At 28.9% G+C, this 22,207-nt stretch overlaps 2 protein-coding genes across 11 annotated transcripts; both read right to left on the bottom strand.

Annotated features, from left to right (window-relative positions):
- Positions 1-1,451: 1,451 nt before the first annotated feature.
- Positions 1,452-7,603, bottom strand: LOC127256711 (microtubule-associated protein 70-1-like). Its single transcript, XM_051282858.1, has 11 exons — positions 7,207-7,603; positions 5,615-5,700; positions 5,253-5,318; positions 4,903-5,073; positions 4,637-4,807; positions 4,401-4,556; positions 4,162-4,308; positions 3,424-3,495; positions 2,908-3,339; positions 2,631-2,821; positions 1,452-1,804 (listed from the first exon to the last, which is right to left on the bottom strand). Exons 1-11 carry the CDS (start codon positions 7,370-7,372, stop codon positions 1,786-1,788), a joined length of 1,677 nt encoding a protein of 558 aa, XP_051138815.1. The 5' UTR covers positions 7,373-7,603; the 3' UTR covers positions 1,452-1,785.
- Positions 7,604-15,197: 7,594 nt separating this feature from the next.
- Positions 15,198-21,237, bottom strand: LOC127256746 (transcription factor TGA2.1-like). Of its 10 annotated transcripts, none has more exons than XM_051282897.1 (12): positions 21,115-21,237; positions 20,864-20,939; positions 20,731-20,788; positions 19,806-19,909; positions 18,983-19,053; positions 18,693-18,890; positions 18,526-18,603; positions 18,395-18,454; positions 17,596-17,731; positions 17,184-17,455; positions 16,836-17,090; positions 15,198-15,635 (listed from the first exon to the last, which is right to left on the bottom strand). In XM_051282897.1, the coding sequence occupies exons 3-12, from the start codon at positions 20,772-20,774 to the stop codon at positions 15,483-15,485; spliced, it is 1,371 nt and encodes a 456-aa protein (XP_051138854.1). In that variant the 5' UTR covers positions 20,775-20,788; positions 20,864-20,939; positions 21,115-21,237; the 3' UTR covers positions 15,198-15,482. The 10 variants fall into 10 exon arrangements, with proteins under 10 accessions (XP_051138854.1, XP_051138864.1, XP_051138858.1 ...); XM_051282907.1 differs by having other exon boundaries at positions 18,693-18,821; XM_051282901.1 differs by having other exon boundaries at positions 20,864-20,954; positions 21,115-21,236.
- Positions 21,238-22,207: the final 970 nt, after the last annotated feature.

Raw genomic sequence — 22,207 nt, 5'->3', positions numbered from 1 at the left:
AAAAATTATTATATTTGTAAAATATATAAATTTTTAAAACTAAATCGAATAGAAAAAATAAAGATTATTAATTTATTTATATATATATTAAAACAATAATTAACATAATAAAAATATATATACAAAAGATTAATTATTTTATATTTTACATAATTTTAATAAAAACTTATTATGTTTTAGTAAAAATAATTTTTTTAAATTTAAATAATAAAAATAAATATAAATATTTTATAATATTTTTATAATTTTCAATAATTAATAACAAAAATTCTCATAAATTTCAAACAAAAATGAACATAATTAAATATTTTAAAAAATAGCATATCAATGTACTTAATAGTCATTTTATATATAAACAACTAATGTCAAAAAGTTGTTTTACCAACCACTTTAATACAAACCGCTAATTGAATCAGCTAATCAAACCAGCTAATTGAATCAGCTAACGGCTAAAAGCTATTAGCTAATTGCCAAACGCACCTTAGTATTTATTTAGTAGAGTATTTATTTATTTATTACAGTATTATTTTTATATATATAGTATCAACTTTATTTTAAAATTTCAAAAGTTTTAATTTTTTTTTTATATACGCGACCCTTTTGATTGGAGTAAACCCTGGTCGAATTTAATAGCTATAAACTAGATTTGATAAGATAAATTATACTCAGATGAAAACTTAGAAATGTCTACATTTTGCATGGATATGTTAAGGTTTAAAAGAGTTTTTTTTTTTTTTCTTTTTTTCTAATTTTCTTTTCAAAGTTTATCATTTAATTTATATTTTTAAAAACAAAAGACGAAATATTACATTATATATTATTTAAATATAAAATTTAATTCAAATGATTTGGATTCAAATCTAAAGAAACACGACTTTAAAGATCCGTCATAATATAGATTTTTAGATTCTATATAGATTTAAGCTTTATTTTTTAGATTTTTGAAATTTTGAAAATAATAAAAAAAAATAATATATAATGTTATGTATCATAAGAAAAATTATATTCCCTCCGTCTTATAACAAACTATCTATTTTTCTTCTATTTTAGTTCGTTCCATAACAAAGTATCTATTTATTTATTTATTTTTAATAAGTAACTGTATTATCTACCTAACCTTACAAATACCCTTACAATACAATATATTACACAAATGTCATTACATTTATACCACACAATACTAATAAAGTTATTTTAGTCATTTATATTTTATTTATACCATATCCCAATATAATACTAATATTTCTAAAACTACGTGAAAAAACAAACGAATACTTAATTATGGGAAGGAGAGAATATATTTAATTGCATGATATTTTTGAAATAATATCAAATACTCCAAAACAAAGCCCACTTTTAAAACTTTGTAAGGTTCTTACAATTTGAACATGTAATTAAACGGACAAAACTTTGGAAAAAGTATTACATTCCAACATAAACCAAAATAAAACTCAGACAATAATAGCTTGCTTCATTTACAAATTTCTCACTAATTCAAAATACAAACTTCTAACAATCCCAAAATCACACAAAACTCCAAAATAGCACACTTACAAACAAATCTTTCTACTAAGCATGCATATATCATTTCTATAAGCGATGAATGATTATTAGATCAAATCCAAAAAGAATACTAACGGTAAGTAAGTACTAAACACCATCATCATCAACAACAAATCTTTCTACTATATGTCAATACTAGTAAAAAGTACTTAAACTCGACTCGACTTGACTCACCGTGATCGATCGTAATGTGAATATACAAATGTGGGTGTGTGTCGCCCTTTAAGCATATCTTCCATTCCTGAAATCAAAACAAGAGCTCATCATAAAGCAGCCATGCATCGGCACCGGTCATAACACAACTTCCCATTAATACGTAACGATATGGTATTGGCATTCCATATTTAAATTTCCAGATGATTGATCGAATAAGAGTTTTGGAAGAATTTTGAAAATAATAAAAAAAAACTACTAATATTTAATGTAATAGGTGTGTTTGTTTTGTGAAATTGTAATTTTTATGTGATTTATTGTTTAGAGAATATAAAAATAATGTAGGTAGCGTATTAACTTTTTTGAAAAAACACATGGAAAAAAAGTATTAAAGAAACAAAGCCAATATTCCTTCCTTAAAAATATGTTCAAATTTTGAACATGAGTTTTAATGTAGGTGTTTTCTTTTTGTTCTTTTTTTACTTTTTATAGTAAAAAATACAAAGCGTAGATATAGAAATTTAGTTAAAGTATAATTAATAATTAACTGTATTAATAAAAATAATTATTGTATAATAAAATTAATTATAAATTAAGATACCTAATTAGTATAAATAAGATTAAAAAAATTATAAATTATGAAATTTAAAATGTGATTAAAGTGTATAATTATATTTTCTAAAAAAAATAATGACAAATATACGAAAATAAAAATAATTGACTAAAAATATGGGACGAAAGGAGAATGATTTTTTACTAAAAATGAATATTAATACTATTTTTTTTTTATGACAAAACAAAAAAGAAAGTGAATGTTTTTTAAAATTATTGTCGATAAATAGAATCAATTTTTTTAATCTTTTTAAATGTGTATAAAACAAAGCTACTAGTGAATTTTTCTTCTGTTTTTTTACCTGAGGGAATGTGTGTGAGGCATTGCATTGGCACCTCTTGCACCGGTGCCGGTGGAGCGCCGATGATTCTTCTCTTCATTTCCGTTGCGCATAGCCGCAACTTCCTTTTCCATTGTAGCCACCTCTCGTCGCATTTTCTTGGCCTCGCTTTCCACCGCCTTATTTAGCGTCTCCACTTTCTTGGCAAGCATCTAACATGGTTTTCGACATCGAAATGTTACAACATTTTCAAGTGTTACCAAAATGAATATATATATACATGTATGCATCGACAAACCTCGATCGCATTGTCTTTGTCCTTCATGCTTTGGTTTTTCTCATGACAAGCTTTCCGGAGCATCATAACTTCTTTCTGCAGCATATCATAGAGCACTCCGGAAACATAGTCTTCAGTCTCGATTTTAATCCCATTCTCGTATATAGTAATTCTTCCGTTGTTCAGATTCTCTTGGTCGCCCGTCGGTTGATTGCCTTTCTCATTAGTATCCGAAGCCACGGTGTCGGTACGGTTCAATGCACCATTGCCGTCGAAAGACGGCGATCCGTTCGAGTTTCGGGATTGCCTGTGCAAGTTTTCGGCGCCTCCGAGCGTCTGCCTTCGCCAAGCATACTTAGATTTAATTCTTCCCTGCGATAATGTGCCGGTCGTTCCGTTCGGGGAAGCTTTAAGTCTTTCCTCCATTACTTTAAACCTCAGCTGGAATTTTTCCTAAGACGTCGAAAACGATAAAGATCAGATGTTTGTCGGTAACAAGAAAAAAGATCGCGAATCAAATGTATACGGTATAGTCACCTTCAACTGAGCTTCAGCCTTTGCGGCGCGCTCCGCAATGGCTAGTTTATCTTTTAGATGTTGCATTTCGCCCTGTATTGATCGGAAATTTGAATAATTATCGCTAGGGGTGGAAAAATATATCGAAATATCGTATATATCGTACTAAAAATATACTGAAAATACCGAATTTTTGGTATACCGTAAATTTTGGTACAATAACGGTATGCATTTTTTATTTTTTCGGTATATACCGAAAAAACCGACATACTGAATTATTTTTGATATTCCAGTATCTCAATATTTAAATACCGAAAATACCGAAGTTATGTTATACTTAATATATGGTAAATTTATCGCATGTAATAATGATATATTTAGAGCTGGCAAAAATTGACCCGACACAACAATCCGACACAAAATAATTGGGTTTGAGTCAAAGATTTCAACCCGATTATATATACGGATTGATACGAACTCGACACGACAAATCGATTATAATATATTAATATTGATTAATATATTTATTATACACGACAATAAATTATTTAATTTGAATCAAGACTTAATTATGTATACAGATCAACACAAGTCAACCCGAACCCGACACGATAATAAATAGATCGGGTTAGAGTTGAGTAATTTAATTCGTTTAAAGTATTCAACCCGACATGAACCCGACACGGATCGACCCATTGCTAGCTCTAGGTATATTCATGTCTCATTATTTTAGTAAACAAAATGTATACAAGAAGGAACCTGATAGAGTTTTCTTTCTTCGAGCCACTGCTTTACCGGCATTACTTTATCGCTTGCATCTTTCCAATCATTTGCAACGACAACAGCTACACGATTTGCAGATACCTTAGCACGAGCTAGTTCGCGTTCTAGAATTCTTTTTTCTTCCTGCTCAAGTTCGTGCGATCAGTAACACTGCCTATAATATTATTCATTAAATAAAAAATATATTAAAAAAAAATAAAAAATGTGATGCCCACATTTAGTTCTTGCACTTTCCGTTGATAGTCGCGGACAGCATTGGCGGCAGCACCTCCGGCCAAGACAGCTTCTTCGAGCTCATGAACGGTTTGTGTTAGCTTTTCAACCTCAGAAACCTTTTGCCTTTGCAATTTGTCCAAGATTTTGTTCTCTTCCTGATACAAATATCGTGTGATTTGTGAATGCACTGTCGGAAATCTACAAATAGATATCAAATTATCCGAAATAGGCGAACCTGGCATATCTCTATTTGTTTACACAAATCTTGGTTTTTGTTCTGTAGCTCATCGACCATGGATGCTTTCGTTAGAGCCATCTCGATTGTATGTTCTGCTTCCAGGAGAGCAGCTTCTTTAGTTTTGCTGAGTCGTTCGAGGGCTCTGTTGTCGTCTTGTAGCTTTGCAACCTAAGAAACGTAATATCAAGACATTCAATTAGAATTCATTGTCATAGATTCATTACAGAAGTTGGTTTCGGTTAATTTATTCGGTTAATTTGCACCTCTGTTCTTGCTAGCTTTAACTCCGCCTCTAATGGCGCAATGATAGCCTCAATGGGAGGCATCTCATCATCCTTCTGTGCGGCATGCACCCTTCGAAGTGTGGCTTCTGCGGCAAATTGTGCAGCCAGAGCTGCTTTTTTCTCCTCATTTATCTTCTTGATTTCTAAATTCTGAAACTCACAAGTGATAATGTAATCTTTTCGTCAATGAAAAACTAAATCAAATAAATGTGAATGATGTGTAGCCAGAGCTGTTTGTTTTTCTTCTCTTATTTATAATCTTTTGATCAATGTAATACTTTAATAAAGAAATATGTGAATGATGTAAGAGCCGAAAACCAGAGATATACCTTGCTTTCAAGCTGAGATTGTGTTGCTTTTAACTTCCCATCAATTTTTGTAAGCTCATCAGTAAGCTAGAAGAAATATAAACAACCATTAAGACATCTTTCCCCAATGTGGAACTAATTCATTAATCGATAAAAGAACAATAAGTTTTATTGCAGCAACGTGACCACAGAGCAAACGAACACGAAAAAAGTTGCAATCAACATGAAATAGAAAAGATAACATGAAACTTGGCTTTGGTAAGAAACAAAAGCTTAATAACTATGATTGATTTTATTTTCGTTCCTCCTACAAAATTTTGGATTCAGCCACTTGTTAAAGCATCGATTGATAGCATATGAAAACTCAACATGGCAATGTTTACCTCTTCAACTGCTTTTTCTTTAAGGCGTTCTGAGAGCTTCAATGATTTGATTTCAGCATTTGCCTCTCCCAGCTCTCTATCCTTATCTGCACATTTTGCAGCATTTTATAGTAAGGATACTAAAATGTTTTATGTGGAGTAGTTCTCCATAGAGCATAAAATTCTAGATAAATTCACACTATCTTGATAAGAGGATAAGCTGATCTGCCAGTTGCAGCAAAGGGAAATCTATGATGATATAAGACTTGCAAATTTCAAAAGATTCACTAATGCGAGATCACGGTTTCATTGCCTGCTACTAACAACTTTACAAGCATCATCCCTTCTGAATCTAAGATATGAAGACATATATTCAATAAAAAGTACAAGTCAATAACTTGATATTCGTTTAACTCAGGTTCTCAATTATATGTTGAGTTAATTTCTTAATTGTGCACACTTAAGAAGAAAGTAACATCCAATCGAGAATTATCATCGACGATAATGCAAGATATCTCTATTCACATTAGGAAAATAAGGCATTCGAAGTTAAACCGCCACACCATTCTCACATATAAAGCCCAGCAATTTTTCGAGACATAGATGGTTGCTAAATTCCAAACATCCATGACTATGACTGAATTGACAGGAGGAGGAGTTGGCTTGAAGGCCCAAGAAAGCCAGAGAATAATTTTGTAGTTGTAATAAATACAAAGATACTCAAAACAGACCAATTCAGCATCTTTAATAAAACAAGAAATGTAAATTGATAAGAACTCCCCAAAGAAAGGAGTGGACCTTCAAAATTGGCTTTACTTCTACTCATACAAAGTCCTTATCCGCTACCCCACAAACCACGTGCTGCCTAATTCCCACCAACATTTCTTCATTCATCAAAAACATCTGCCTTCCAAACCCAATTTCTCACACATCATAACAACAATGATAAACTCTGGAGTATTGCTATCATTTTCTACACAGATTTTTTTCTTTTGTCCAAATTAAAGGAAAATATGAAACCCCATGGAACAATTTTCTACTACCTTAATACAGAATTCTAGGGCAAACATAGTAGTTTGAAAATTCAATCAGCAAATAGGAAGCCTTCAAAAGTTTATAACCAGAACCTAAAGAACTACAGCACAATTATTTCATTAGCACTTCCAGTTATATAGGAAGAAATGTATAAACCTTTCCAGGTTATGATATCATCAAACACAAAATCCATTAATTAATATATTATGCTCTGCTTCCGCAATTTCTGGATGCAATCCAGACAGTATCCAAATTGGAGTACTGAAATGAAATTAAACAATCTATTTGCTATTCAATTACCAAATTCAGATTCAAACATAACTCCCAGCCTCAACAAATCGAACGTCAAATACCTCTTTCACACACAAAATCAAACCAAAACACCAAATATATTATCATCCGCTTCTGCCTTTGATGCAATCCAGATAGTATCCAAATCACAGTACTGAAATGAAACCAAACCCCCTATTTGCTATTCAATCACCAAAATCAGATTCAAACAGAACTCCCAGCCTAAACAAAATCGAACGTCAAAAACCTCTTCCACACACAAAATCAAACCAAAACAATAACACTACCTCGCAGTTCGTTTTCGAGGCGAGCGAGCTCGACGCGCACAGGATCAGAGCCATGCAACAGCGTAACGATGTCGTCCACCTCAGAACCAACTCGCGATAACAACTTCTTCTTAGCCTTGAACGAAGCTGACGGCGTCAGCGCCTCACCATTATAATAACTCCCCATCAATTCACCCTCGAGCTGCACCTTACACTTTAATTACCAAATTCACCAAAATTCCTGCAAATTCGGAGATTGCGATTCTGCTACACCATAATTGCTTCTTCCCTGCCCCTGTATCTGCACACAATCGTACAATTCGTGCGTATATATATAAATGTTTGTACGTATATCTGCAGAGAGACAAAGAGTGTCTTAGCTGAGAGGAGAGTATTGATTGTGGGGTTTATATAGAGCGAGTGTATAACGATAAGTCGTTTATTGAGAGGTCCCTGGACTTCTACACCCGATGCTCAACATACACCGCTGGAATTGCAATCTGGTGCTGAGATCACAGAAGGCTGTGACGCATTTGGCAAGGTTTTAATCAAACCAGGGACGGGTTTTTATCCTCTGCACCGCACCACATCCTACAGATTTTGTTCGCGCGCCACGTGGCCACTATCATAGTATTAATTTAATTAAGGGTGTGTTTGTTCGAGGAATTTGTTTGGATTTCCAATAATCATATTTTTTTTCCCAAAAACATCAAATCAAATATTTATTTTTTTATATTATATTAAAAATTAATTTTACATTCAAAACATCACATCAACACCTATTTATATCACATCATACAACTAATCAAATTCAAAATTTTTACAATTCAAATCCCAGTTAAAAATCCAAACCCCCAAGCAAACACACCCTTAGTTCATTTTGTAACTTCACACTAATTAACACTGTTGGGTTTGCTTTCAATCTTTTATTGTTTTCAAATTTACAAAAATAAACAAACACAATTTTCAAAGCATTGTTTCCTTAAACCTTTTTCGGATATCTATCTCGTTTGATAATCTTCTACTATTACAAAAAGTGCCATTAATTAATTATGATTGATTTTGTCAAATTAAAAAAAAAAAAAAAAAAAACACATCCAACGGCCACAAATCGCATCCAACGGCCACAAATCGTCGACTAATGTGGTCCTTTTTCATAACGTTATACTTCTATTTTACCGTTGCAATTCCAGAATTTATTTGTTTTTATTAATCTTTACGTGCAAATAATAATAATAATTGGTCAAAATAACTATCTCAAAATTAGAGTTGAAAATCCAGTGGCAGAGGATTTAAATTTTGAATAATTAATATTTTAAATTGAAATATTTATTTAATATAATATTAATATATTCTCTCTGTAAGATAATGTGGATAGTAAATACGAAAATTTATACAAGTACAATTAGTAATTAATTAAAAATTATAATTTTTTATTTTTTTTATTTTTTTTAAAAAAATTATTTTTACCTACAATTCCATCCTTTTTAGTTTTTTTTTTTTTTATATATGTAATATTTATATATATAGTAAAAAATTTAATTAAAATAATCTAAAGATATATTTTTATATATGGTGTATTTGTTTGGATTTGAATTTTGAATTTAGATTTTAAATAATAATAAAAGTTAATTTAAATATTTTTTTATATAATATAAGTATGTATTATGTACATTATTTTAAATATAAAATTAATTTTTAGTAAAAATAAAAAAATTATATTAAAAAAACCCCAACAAAACGCATAGAGACATAAACAATCTTTGCTATTTTTTAAAAATAAAATTTTCTTTTAATAAAAAATTGTACTTATCAATTTCTAGCAATACCAAAATAAATATTACAATATATAATTAATATTGTTGTAGTTTGTTATTTTGCAAAATTTTTAAAATATTATATACCAAAAAATAAAATTATCTGAGGTTATTTTATTTCAAAAAAAAAAATTAGTCTCCCTTCTCGTCAAATCCTAGTTGCCGAGCTTAGTATATAAATTATTAGGTTTGTCTGAGAATTTATTCCCTCATAATACATTTTAAAATAATGATATATTTTTACGTCATAAATAAAATAAATATATATATAATAATATAATAAAATGTCCGAATTAAAATGATAAGAAAACATAAGCATGTGGTGCATAATAAGTGAGCCTAACAGTCAGCACAAAAACATTAATTAAAATGATGTAATAACTCAACCACTAATAAACGAACATCCACTAACACTAACATAACAGCAGCTGCCAGCCCGCCAGCCAGCCAATCCATCGCGGATCGATCTAAGATCGGACGGCGCAGGAGGAGGGGAACACGGTAAGTAGCGTGGACGCGCCCGCAGAGGATGAGGCGGGGATAGAAAGCAAACAAGATAGACGAAGACAAGAGCACATGGGAAATGGTTGGGTAAGTGTAAGTGGGGAATGTTATAAGATAAAGAAAGCGTCAAAGACAGCACATGCGATTCTTACCTTTTTCATTCAAAAGCGTCATTCCTAATTTTATGCCCTCTCCCTAACCCCCACTTTTCCTACACTAAACTATCTCAATTTTTACTAAAAATGAATAAAATATTTTGTATTTTATTTATTACGTGAAACTCTCTTATGTTAATATAAAATTTATAATAATTTTTTTTTTTTTTTCCAAAATTGATATTTGATTCTAAATAAAAACCTAAATTACACAAATTTAATACAAATAAAAAATACACAAAATATCTTAAATAATTTTTTTAAAATAAAATAAATAAAAAAATAATTGATTATTTCTTCAGTTTTTGAAAATTTATTGTTATATGATTTTTAAAAAAAGTTATAAAAATAAATGATTGATCAATTATTTATCTATTTTATTCAAAAAAATTATTTAAAATATTTTTGTTTTTTATTTGTATAAAAATTAAGTAATTTAGATATTTATTTAGAATCAAATATCACTTTTGGACAAAGATAGTGTTTTGTGCAAATTTTATATAAACACAATAAAATTTCACGTGTATTTTTATTAAAATATAAGAAGGTATTATATAATTTACCCCAATTTTTTAAATGAATCAACTTTTTTTTTTTTCATATTTTCTCCGTCCATTATAATTATATAAGTCTGATTAAACATAAAATTTTTAAAAGATAATAATATTATAATATTAAAATATAATAAATAATAAATAAATAAAATATAGTAATAAAAAATAATAAGATAACAGGCCGGCCCTGGGCATGGGCCACCCGGGCCGACGCCCAGGGCCCAAAACTTTGGGTCCATTTGGGTACTCATTTTTAAAAAGTATATATGTATATATATAAAACAAAATTTATAAATATATACATAATATAAAAAATAATACATTAAAAGTTAAGTTCTTGAAATGTATTTTAATATAATATTTTATAAAAAAGTAGTATATGTTTATTAAAAATATAATCAAATAAGCTAATTTTTTTAAATAAAAAATATTAGTTATATATAAACAAATCAAATATTCATTTCGTCCTGTTAGTTGGAATGGTGACATTTGTTTTTTTTTTACGTAGATTTTTTAATATTAGTATTATATTAAATTGTAGTAAAAAGATAAAAATACCCCTATTAGTATGATGTAATATAAAAATAATGATATTTGTGTAATATATTGTAAGTTGAAAGAATATTTATTATGTTAAGTAGGTAGTACAATTACTAAATTAAAAAATGATAATCTTGTTTTAGAACGGACAAAAATAGAAAATGGTAACTTTTCAATGGACGAAGGAAGTAATATTATTAGTGTTTGATAGGGAGTCTTTGGGGATTTTAAACTATTCATCAGTTTATATATATATAATATTATTAAATTAAATTGTTATATTTTATATTATATTAAAATTAATTTTACATTAAAAAATTTTACATCAACATTTATTTATATTAAAACAAACGATTATTTTAAATTGAATTTTAAAATTTTAAAATAAATAACTCAAATCCTCACCCAAATGTACACTAAAAAACACACACACAATCTTTAGTTTTCGTTCTAAATATTATTTAGAATATTTTAAAATTTTTATTACTTAGATTAAAATTTGGGGTTTGAAAGTATTTTTGTATCTGTATTTTTAAAAATTATTTTGTACCATTTATACAACTATCTACAATTTAATATTTATTTAAATATTATGTACTCCGTATAATTTTGATGGTTTTAATTTTAATTTTAATTTTTTTAATTATTTTATTCTTACTTTTTATTTAAAATATTTTATAAATTATATATATATATATATGAACATTATATAAATTTACAAGACATTTCAAATTAAAAAAAAAATAACAATAAAAAATTTGGAATAAAATGAGCATTATATAAGTAAAACTGAGTGGTCTTGAATATGCAATTAAAACATGCTATTTTACCTCAGCGTTTCTATGCATTAATCTAATTTAATTTGATATATATATATATATTTTATTATTGAAAATGGTTAAAATATTATTAAAATATTTATTTTGATTGTTTCTAAAATATCTTGAGAGAAATTAAAAATGTAATTCAAACTGACATTATCCATTATATATAATTTTCAATAAAAATATATAATTTTTTTTATATATAAAATATCACATAAAAATATCATTTAAACAAAAAATTTAAAAATTAATTTTGTATTTCAAATCAATTTCAATCCACAACTAAACAAATTAAATATATATATATATATTGAAATTAAACAAGTCACATTATTGTTTTAAATGATAATTTAGCAAACACCTAATTTAATTAAATTATTATTACATATATATATATATAATTTGATTGAACAACAAGTAACAAGTAGGTAGGGATAAACACAAATGCAAACTATAAAGATCATTTATTTTGAATAAATAATAAAAATGGAACACAAAAACACTGCAAGTGAACCCATAAATGCATGTTTTCTTAATAGGCCCATATTATTATTATTATTATTATTATTATTATTATTACTGTCTCCGTCTTAATTGGGTTGGACATGAGATTTAAGGAATATCGATATTATATTAGTAGTGAGTTAAAAGTATGAATAAAAGATTTTTTTTTTGCCTACGTAAATGTATTACTGTAAAAAATAGTGACAATTGTGTAATAAAAATGGAAAAGTAAGGGTAATTTTACGGTGATATGGTTATTTATGAAAATAAGACTATTATTTTGGGACGGACATTATTTTCGGTCCTATTTTTTTTTTGTCATTTTTATTTTTGGTACAATATTCTAAATGTATAATTTTGAACTTTTTTTTGTCGTTTGTTTTACTTTTATTTATTTTGTATTTTTCATGAACATATTTTTTGTTTATATTAGTATTATATTAGTAATATAGAAAATAATATTTTGTATTGAATTATTGACTTTTTGTAAATTGATAAAAAATATATATATTATATTACGTTAATGTGTATATATTGTATTTTTAATATAGTAACATCTATAAAATTTGTCCCACAAAAAATACAAGTGAAAAAACGTTAATTAATCCCAATTGCTCGATGTAATTGATATTCTTTTTTACTCTTTTAATTTAATTTATAATAATAATAATAATAATAAAATCCTACCTTCATACCACCCACGTATCAGAAACACTAATATTGAATGTGTGTATGTTTAGTAATTTTAATTTAAAGTCATTATTTATATTCACTATAAAGTCATTATTTATATTCACTATTCCCTACGTCCCATGTAATATGAGTATATTACTGTAGACACGAGAATTTAGGTAAAATATAATTAGTAAATAATTAAGAAATGTATTAGTAAAAATAATTATTATTTAGTAAAAATAATTATAGATTAAGATTAAGATAAGTAAATAGTTTAATTAAAATTAAGAAAATTATAAAATTTAAAATTTAAAATACGATTAAAGTACATAATTATATTTCCAAAAATAGAAATGACAAGTTATGTGGAACGGACAAAAATAGAAAATAAGGACAAATTATGTGGGACAGAGGGAGTATAAAAAAGCATCCCGATATATATATATATATTTATACAAAAAATAATATTTGACGTTAAATTATTACTCTCTCGTTCCCATAACTAAGTATCCATCTGCTTTTTACACATAATTTTAGAAATATTAGTATTATATTGAAATATAGTAGGAATAAAGTAAAAATGACTAAAATAACTTTATTAGTATTGTATGATATAAAAGCTATGACATTTGTGTAATATATTGTAAATTGTAAGAGTATTTATAATGTTAGGTAGATAGTACAATTACTAAAAAAAGAAATAGATACTTTGTTATTGGACGGACTAAAATGAAAAAATGAATAGTTTGTTATGCGATTGATTTTTTAAAGAATTTGTAGAGTATACTTCTATGTATTCTATTAGTGTGCATATATATAATATTTTTATATTCTTTTTCGTCATACAAATTTATGTTTACTTTTATTTTTATCTTATTTTTATTTTTTAATTTTTTTTTTACAACAATGACTATATAAAAACCTATATCTTATAATAATGAAACTTACATGTAATAAAAAAAACATTCTAGTTGATATGTTTTTCATTAGATTGTGAAAATTTTAGAACAAAGTCCTATCCCGACCCAACATGGCTGTCGCGCTCGATCCGGTAAGAAGGGGACGGATCAAGAAAGCGATGCAAATCGATAAAGGGAATGCATCGGGATTAAGACATGAGATGGCGAAGTTTTCGAACACAAGGGGACAACATGTGAAATGAAGTCCAAAAAGTGCAAGCTTAGAATGGATAGTTAACTACTAATGAATATGCAAGAATCCAAAACATTGACATAAATGTGTTAGAAAGAAAAAAGAAAAGCGAAAAAAAAAAAAAAAAAAAAAAAGTGGAGCCGCGCGCACAGTTTATGGCGTCGAAGGCTAAATATGCCCCGCGATTAAGGTTTCAGCCCCACACGGCCTTTCTTACAACTTGATTTAGTCAGAAAATCGCGACATGAAATTTCTAGATAAGAACCAACGAGCTTGATCTGTTAGAAGAATAGTATCAGTAATATAAAAAATAATATTTTATGTTGAATAGAATAATATATATATATATATTATGTTAATATATTTATATTTATAAATTTTGATTTTGAACTGTAAAATTTTGAATTGAAATAATTGTTTGATTTTAAATGTAAAAATAAATTTTAATATAATATAATAAATAAAAAATAAATATTTGATTTAATATTTTCAGAGAAAAAATTATTGAATAGTATAATAAAAAAACAAAATTGTACTTTACACATTTACTATACATATAGTATCAACTATAAAATAGTACTCTCTTTGTCCTGGCTTTTTATGCCAATTGCAGGAATACAAAAAGTCGAAGGCTAAGAAATAATAATGAATGAAATAAGTATAAAATAATAATTGTTTTAACTCTTTTTTTACATATTTGAAAATTCTTGACATTATTCATCAACAATAATAGATAGATATATATTATTAATAAACGATGATTTGCCTTGTTGAACATAATTTGCAGGATATTAGGTTCGATCGTGAATTTACTTTGTGCGCACTTTCGAATAACAGCTTCGGATTTCCACGCTATAAATAATAATAATAATTACTTGAAGTCTCTTTACATATACATTTTTTTAAAAATTTTGACATTATTTATAGACACTAACTTTTAAAAAACATCATTGTTTCCTCTCATCATATATTTAACTTAAATTATACTTCCTCTGTCCCAAAAGTATAATCTTGTTGTGTTTGACACGTGATTTAAGAAATATTGATATTATATTAATAATCGGTAAAAAGTAAGAATAAATGACTTTTTTGTCCTTGTGAGTATATTAACGTAAAAAGTAGCGTCAATTATGTAATAATAATAAAAAGAAATAGAAATAATTTTATGGTGATATAATTATTTATGGAATTGAAACTATTGTTTTGGAACGGATAAAAATAATAAACAAAACTATTGTATTGGATCAGAGGGAGTATATATATATATATATATATATAAGATTTCTATCTAAAGAAACTTTGATTATTCGGAACATGAATATCGAAGATGGTGTAAGAATCAAATGCCATCACTTATTACAAGCCTACAACATTTACACACAATACATACACTTATATATACATACATACATATATATATATATTTCTATTACATCTATCTATCATCTTCCTACATTATTATTATTATTATTATTAGCCACACAACCAAACCATCGCTGCTATCCCTTTTAACTTAAAACCCAGTTCGATTCGACGGAAAATAATTTTCATACCGTACATGCGCCGATCGCATCATCCCAGCTCGCGCGTCCGGGCCAGCCACAGAGAGCTGAGGGCCCGGAGTCTCGAGAAGTAGTCATGTATCAGGAGCAGGGCGCGGGCTGATTGCCTCGTCGTAAGTACCCGATGCATCTGTTGTAGTGTTTGTTGTCTCAAGTTGTCCGCCTATTACATACAAAACAAAAGATAACTCAGTCGACTAGCTCGACTCGTTTAACAGCTCTAATTACAAAACGGCATCAGGCAACAACGAGAGAGATACCAAATTTGGCAACTCGATATATATATTTATATATAATATATATGTCTTGCCAAGTATCCTAAATACGGTTAGATGGCACAATCAGTGACGGAATCAGCCATAAAATTTAGATAATACCATAAAATCGATAAAATTCGTCTTTTTATCAATTCAATCTTGTCTTTTTCGACTTCTCCCGACTCAATCCGGTAAAAAGAAAAAAATTGAAAATAAACTAAACATTTTACAGAAAAAATTAACAAAACTACATAAAATTTAATATGTTTTACTAAAACAAATAAATTTAAGAAAAGTGTAAACCAACAAAACAAATTTTTATAATTATTTTTTACACTATAAAATAAAAAATTAAGAGCAAAATAATAAAATTATATATATTTTTTATTATTTTTAGTACTAAAAAATACATATATTTTGAAGGCTGAGTGGTCCCCTAGCCCCCTAGTAAGTCCTTCCATGGGTACAATGTACCGTATACGATATCGAAAATATCAATATAGAAAGATATTATACCAATATTGTACTGAACCATTCAATAAATATTTACAGTATATCTTACAAAAAATTGATACTCTGAATTGAAAAATTATTGAAATACCAAAAATAGCTAAAAATATTAAAAATTACCAATATATTGAAATACCAAAAATAGCTAAAAATATTGAAAATTACCAACATATACCGAACTTCGATATACATCAATACCACATATATATACCGAGTTTCGATACAGTAACGAGATATAAAGTTCTATACCATTACCGTACTGAAAACCTAAGTGACGGTATACTATACTAAAAATCACGGTTACTCATATCTTCTCAATATAGCATATACGGTATACTATATTTTCGATATTTTTTTCCAACTCTACCGCTAAACGATCCTACTCGATCATCCTTATTTTTTCGAAATCCAAATTTGACCTCAACCTTAGTTAAAACGAGACGGGTAACACAAATTCGAAATCATAGTTATCTCTAGGTTCAGATCAAGTTGTTAAGATCGTTTCATAGATCACACGAGCACATCTAACCGTAGAAATCTACCACAAAAGTCGAGCTTTCAAATTGAAAAACGGAGAGCATGGATAGATACATTACCTGCCGTAGAAAACCATCGAGAGCGCCCAACTTCCCCATAGCCATCGCCATCTGACCCATGTAGTTCGCAATGTTTCCTGACGAGCTGCTTTCGGGGCCTCCGGTAGAACCATTAGCTAATGTCTCGGCTAACGATTGCTGCAATGCATCCATACCTTGCAACAGCGCATCCTCGGCTTGAATCGACGATTGCTGCAAATTGTTTATTCCCGACGCCTGATGCTCGGTGAGAGGCTCCAGTTGGTTCACAATGAGCTGCATCATCGACGGAATTTTCTTTTTTTTTTTTATTGATTGTTTTTGAAAATTCGAAGGATTCGGAAAAACAAGAAGTTAAGAGGAATTAACCTTTAGAACTTCAGATGGTCGAAAACCGCCTATCCACATGAAACACCGTTCCGCGGGTGTCTTCCACATTCCCGACAATATGTGGAACACGTCCGCCTTGGCAGCGTCGCCTTTCAGCGTGAAAACGTCGTTGAAATGCACCATCACGTTTTCCACCATCACTCGAATCTCGGCATCGCTGGCGCGGGCGTTCACTGCAGTTCTGAGATTGTTTATTCTCCGGTTCTGCTCTTCTGTCCACCGTGCGTACTCCACGTCAAACGTTAATGCTCCTGTACGACAAAGTTGGATATTTAATCTCATAGATCGAATTTCAGAACAATATGAATGTGTCAATCATTCTAAATTGAATTCTACGTTATCGTATTCGAACACGTGTAAATTTAGGCAGCGGGTGATGAGAGAAGCATACCGTTAGCATTGGCAGAGCCTGCTTGGGATTGATCTCCTGCGTTTGAAATAAAGATACCCTGTTGACGTGCTCGTTGCAGCTCCTGCTCGAGTTGAGTTAGCTTCAGCCGGCTATTCTCGAGCTGCTGCACATAAGCCTTGAAAAAGAACAAACACGCAATAAGAATCATCTTCATCAATCTGTAGCTCGCGAGCCAAGCCTCACTCAGCTTGTTAATAGCTCTATTCAACTCGTTTATAGAGATAAACGATTGAGCTCGTTAGTGATGACATATTTATATTATTCTATAAATTAATATAATATATTACTTGTGGGATTTTATCCCTAATTTTACTATGTCAATTTTCTTTTTTCTTCGAAAATCTCAAATCAAACACCATTTTCTTTTTTTAAAAAAAATTTATTATTCTAATTTACAATTATTTCAATTCAAAATTTTACTATTAAAAACCAAAACAAAAAATCATCATTTGTGTGAATAATGCAAATCCTTCAGACAAACACACCTTAAACACATCCATAATTTTTTATATCAAAGTTTGTATTTATTAATGAAATTTGAATACTTTATTACAATGCATTGTGAATAAAATTTGATATATTTAATTTATATATTAAAAAAACATGATATGCATAAAATTCAAGCCAAACTCAAGCTCGAGTTCGAGTCTTGCGAGCCAGATTCGAACTACTATTTTAGCTCAAATCCTAAACAAGCCGAGTTGAGTCTGTACCAACTCTGGCACGCTTAACAACTTTAACCAAAAGTAAATTTGGTCTAAAATTTGAAAGAACCTACTTTTTTTCTTAGTCTGCTTTTGCGAGCAGCCTCCCGGTTTTGCGCAAGCCTCCGGAGCGTCTGCACAACGGATGAAAGGATCAAAAAGTAGCTCTAAATGTAGAGAATTGAGAAATAGTAGAGATTGCAACCTTCCAATCTTGTGGTTTTTCTTTCGATTTACCACTCGAATCCGAAACGGCTGCTGCTACGGATTGACCATTTTCGAACTGCACAGACAATTAGAGCACGAAAAATTCAGACACATACGTCGATGATCAGACAAAACATCAGGCGGGAGGGATCAAAGATAAATCACCTTCTGATTCTTGTCATCTGGATCGACATCAGCGGAAGTATCGGTGTGGGAACTGGAGTCCGCCATGTTCGATTCCCCCCAGTTTTCATGTTGAGCTGCGGATAGGGAGGAGAGATTTCGCAGCGGGAACTTTTGTAATGGCAGTGGTTGAGATGCCACAACGGCAGTAGAAAAGTTTCGGTCAGTCAAAGCAACGGACTACACAAGGAACAGATAAAAAGATGCTAACAATTGAATTTAGGAGATGAATGAAATGATACGATGATGAACATAAACGACACATTTATTACCTTATTGAACGTATCAAGCTGAAGATCTGAAGCAAGTGCTTCGTTGTTCAACGTAGGACTAAATACTGAACCTGTAGATACCAATTAGCCAAATGAATTCCAGATTTCAACGACCAAAGCAGCACCCAAAAAAAAAAAAGGTAGATTCCGACTAGTGTTTGCTTAGTGTTTTTTCATACATGATTTTCCAAAAATATTACCTAAAAATATTATATACCAGCTCTGTTTGGAATTAATCTATCCATTTTATTATTTTGCTCCGTCCGAAATCAATTAATCTGTTTCTTCTTTAAGTAATTGTGGTCTCGCAAATATTTAGAAAAGGCGCTTACATCTTACCTATTATTACAACAATGTCATCAACACAATTTAACTACGTTATAAAACATCATTAGAGTAAAATTGCATATTCACCCCTCTATTGTATAGTATATAAAAATAAAATACTAATATTCCAAAATATACGTACAAAAAAAATAAATTGATACATTATCCATGGATGAAGGGAGTATAATATCTAATAGACAATATATACACAAAACAATAAACGTCATAAAAAATACATAAAAGTTGACAAAAACATACAAAATGTTATTTTCTATAATATTTTCACAAAAATTTATCAACAAAATGCTCGGCATTCGTCAATGTATGGTAACAAAAATTTATATTCAATGCGCGCATCGATTGAGAGCAAATTAAGACACACTTATCATACAATTTTCATCTAAACCTTGTGGTATTAAAATTACGCTAGAATAAAAAATGATTGTACAATGTTGAAAGTAGGAAATGAAAATAACTATAAGTTACGGGTGCTTACTTCTACCGGTGCTAGCAGGCTCTCCAACCCGAAATCCAAGATATTGCTCGAGAACACCAAAGTCAGAAACTCGAGAAGACGGTGTTGTATTCGCTGCTGTGCCCCTGCAATTTAGAAACTTTGCATTAAATAAGCTGATAATAAATGGTACAAAAATGGAGGGGATGGAAAATTACAGATTAAAGAACACACGATGCCGGAATATTATGAGTGTAAAGATACTTCTACGATTAACCATACCTTACAACAAGAACATCTAAAACTATAAATACTAAACAAACACACTCTAATATTTCAATATTCTCAAATTTCAGTCTAATGATCGAAGCAAATGCTAAATATGATTGTCCAAATGTCTATTTCAGATTCCATCAATGTAGAAGGATCGAACTTTCTTGAATAACTAACAACGAAATAGGCTACAACAGAATTCAAACAAAAACGGAACTACAAAAAAAAGTTTGCAAGATCGATAAATCTTAGTAGATGCTTGTATTTTTATTACTTCGAAAATTTTAATTACAGATTTTCAAATGAAAAACAGGGCAAAAAACAAAGTGGAATTTCAAATTCAATATTCGAATACTATGGTTAAAAATGTATTTTAGAACATTCAAACCGAATTGAATAATTTGAAAACTATATTGAATCTAACTACAAATTTCATTTAAGATTCAGAACATCTCCAATATCAAATCAGTAGTCGAATACTTTCACAAATACCCTGTTGAATACTACAATGTTCACTTCTATTTCAACAATCACAAAATTCAATAAACAAACACGGTGAGGACTACATAATTGACAGAAAATAATCCAGAAAGAAAAAACGATCAACAGAAAAAACATTTGAAGATTTTGAACAATCAAAGAACTGGAAAAAAAAAAAAAAAAAAAAAAAACAGAGTAAGAGAAGTGAAATTACATGGAATTCGAAACTGATGTCTGATGAGAACTGAAGCTTGGCATCACACCAACACTTCCTGTAAATTCCCAATCAATATTTTCTCCTCGAACTTCCAATTAATCGCCACAAATGTAAGAAACCCCCAAATTACCTTCGATTAGAACTCAACCAACTTAATGATCCCCCCCAGAAAGCCCTAATCCTTCACCAACACAGAATCAAATAACCTACCAATAAAATAACTGTAACAAAAGGCCATTTCATAGCTGAATCGAATCTTTCCAATACTCAAATGGAAAATAAATAAATAAATAATGATATTATGGTATAGTAGAGTACAGAAAATACAGTCAATTCGACGACGAAGGAAGCACAGAATTGAATGGATTTTGAGATGGTTACCTCGATAATGATATTGGCACTTTGATGTTCATAGCATCGTCGTTTTCAGCACAACCATTCGATTTCTTTGGAGTTTGTATGTTGTTTGTTTCCACTCTTTTCAAAGCCTCCCTCCATTTTGTTTTCTGCCATTTTTCTTCTTACTTACTACTACTATCCTTTTACGTATTTTTGTTATTTGCTTGCATACCCCTGTATTTCTTTATAATTTCACTTTGCCTCACCATAAGAATTTTCACTTCCAAATTAATTATTATTATTTAATTACTCTATTTAAATATTGAATTCAGTTTGACGGGTGATTATAAAAAAATATATTTATATTTTACTATAATTTAGTGGGAGGATTTTAAGGATTTTCTATATTTTTTTAAAATAACAAATTAATTATTTATTTCTTTTCAATTATAATTATCATTTTTATACTTAATACTAAATACAAAATTAATTTTTCTATTATAATAAAAATAATCACATTAATATATTAATATTTTTAATTTTTATTTAAATTACTCTGTCAGTCCTATTATAATTAGAATGTACACTTTTAGAATTTTATAATACATTAAAAAAATAATAATATTTTATTTGAGAGTGAAAGTGTTGCAAAAGTTTTTAATATTTTTATTAAAGTAGTTATATATGTTAATTATATGGTTATAATTTAAATAAAAATTAAAGTATTTTAGTATTAATGTGATTATTTTTATTAAAATATAAAATTGATATTTTGAAATGAAACAACCGAAAATATGATAAAAGAATATTTTGAGACGAATAGAGTATAATATATCATTATACATGTAATTAATTTATACATAAAATATAAATAACAAAAATATTAAAATTATATTACGCACTTACGTTAACTAATAAAATACTACTAAATTAATGTACTATCAAAACTCAATTAGGTACTTTAGATCTGAATTAAGGTGTAGTTTTTCTTTATATATAACATTAAAATTACATTTATATTTAAAATATCTCATTAATATGTATCTATACGATATTAAATAAGTATTTAAATTTAAAATTAAATCTCCAACCAAACAACTATTAAACTTACAAACTAAACATATTTTTTTTCTTT

Source organism: Andrographis paniculata, unplaced genomic scaffold, assembly GCF_009805555.1.
Source record: "Andrographis paniculata isolate CXL003 unplaced genomic scaffold, ASM980555v1 Contig56END, whole genome shotgun sequence".
Lineage (NCBI taxonomy): Eukaryota > Viridiplantae > Streptophyta > Magnoliopsida > Lamiales > Acanthaceae > Andrographis > Andrographis paniculata.
The sequence above is the reverse complement of the archived record's forward strand: the minus strand, read 5'-3'. Positions and strand labels throughout refer to the sequence as shown.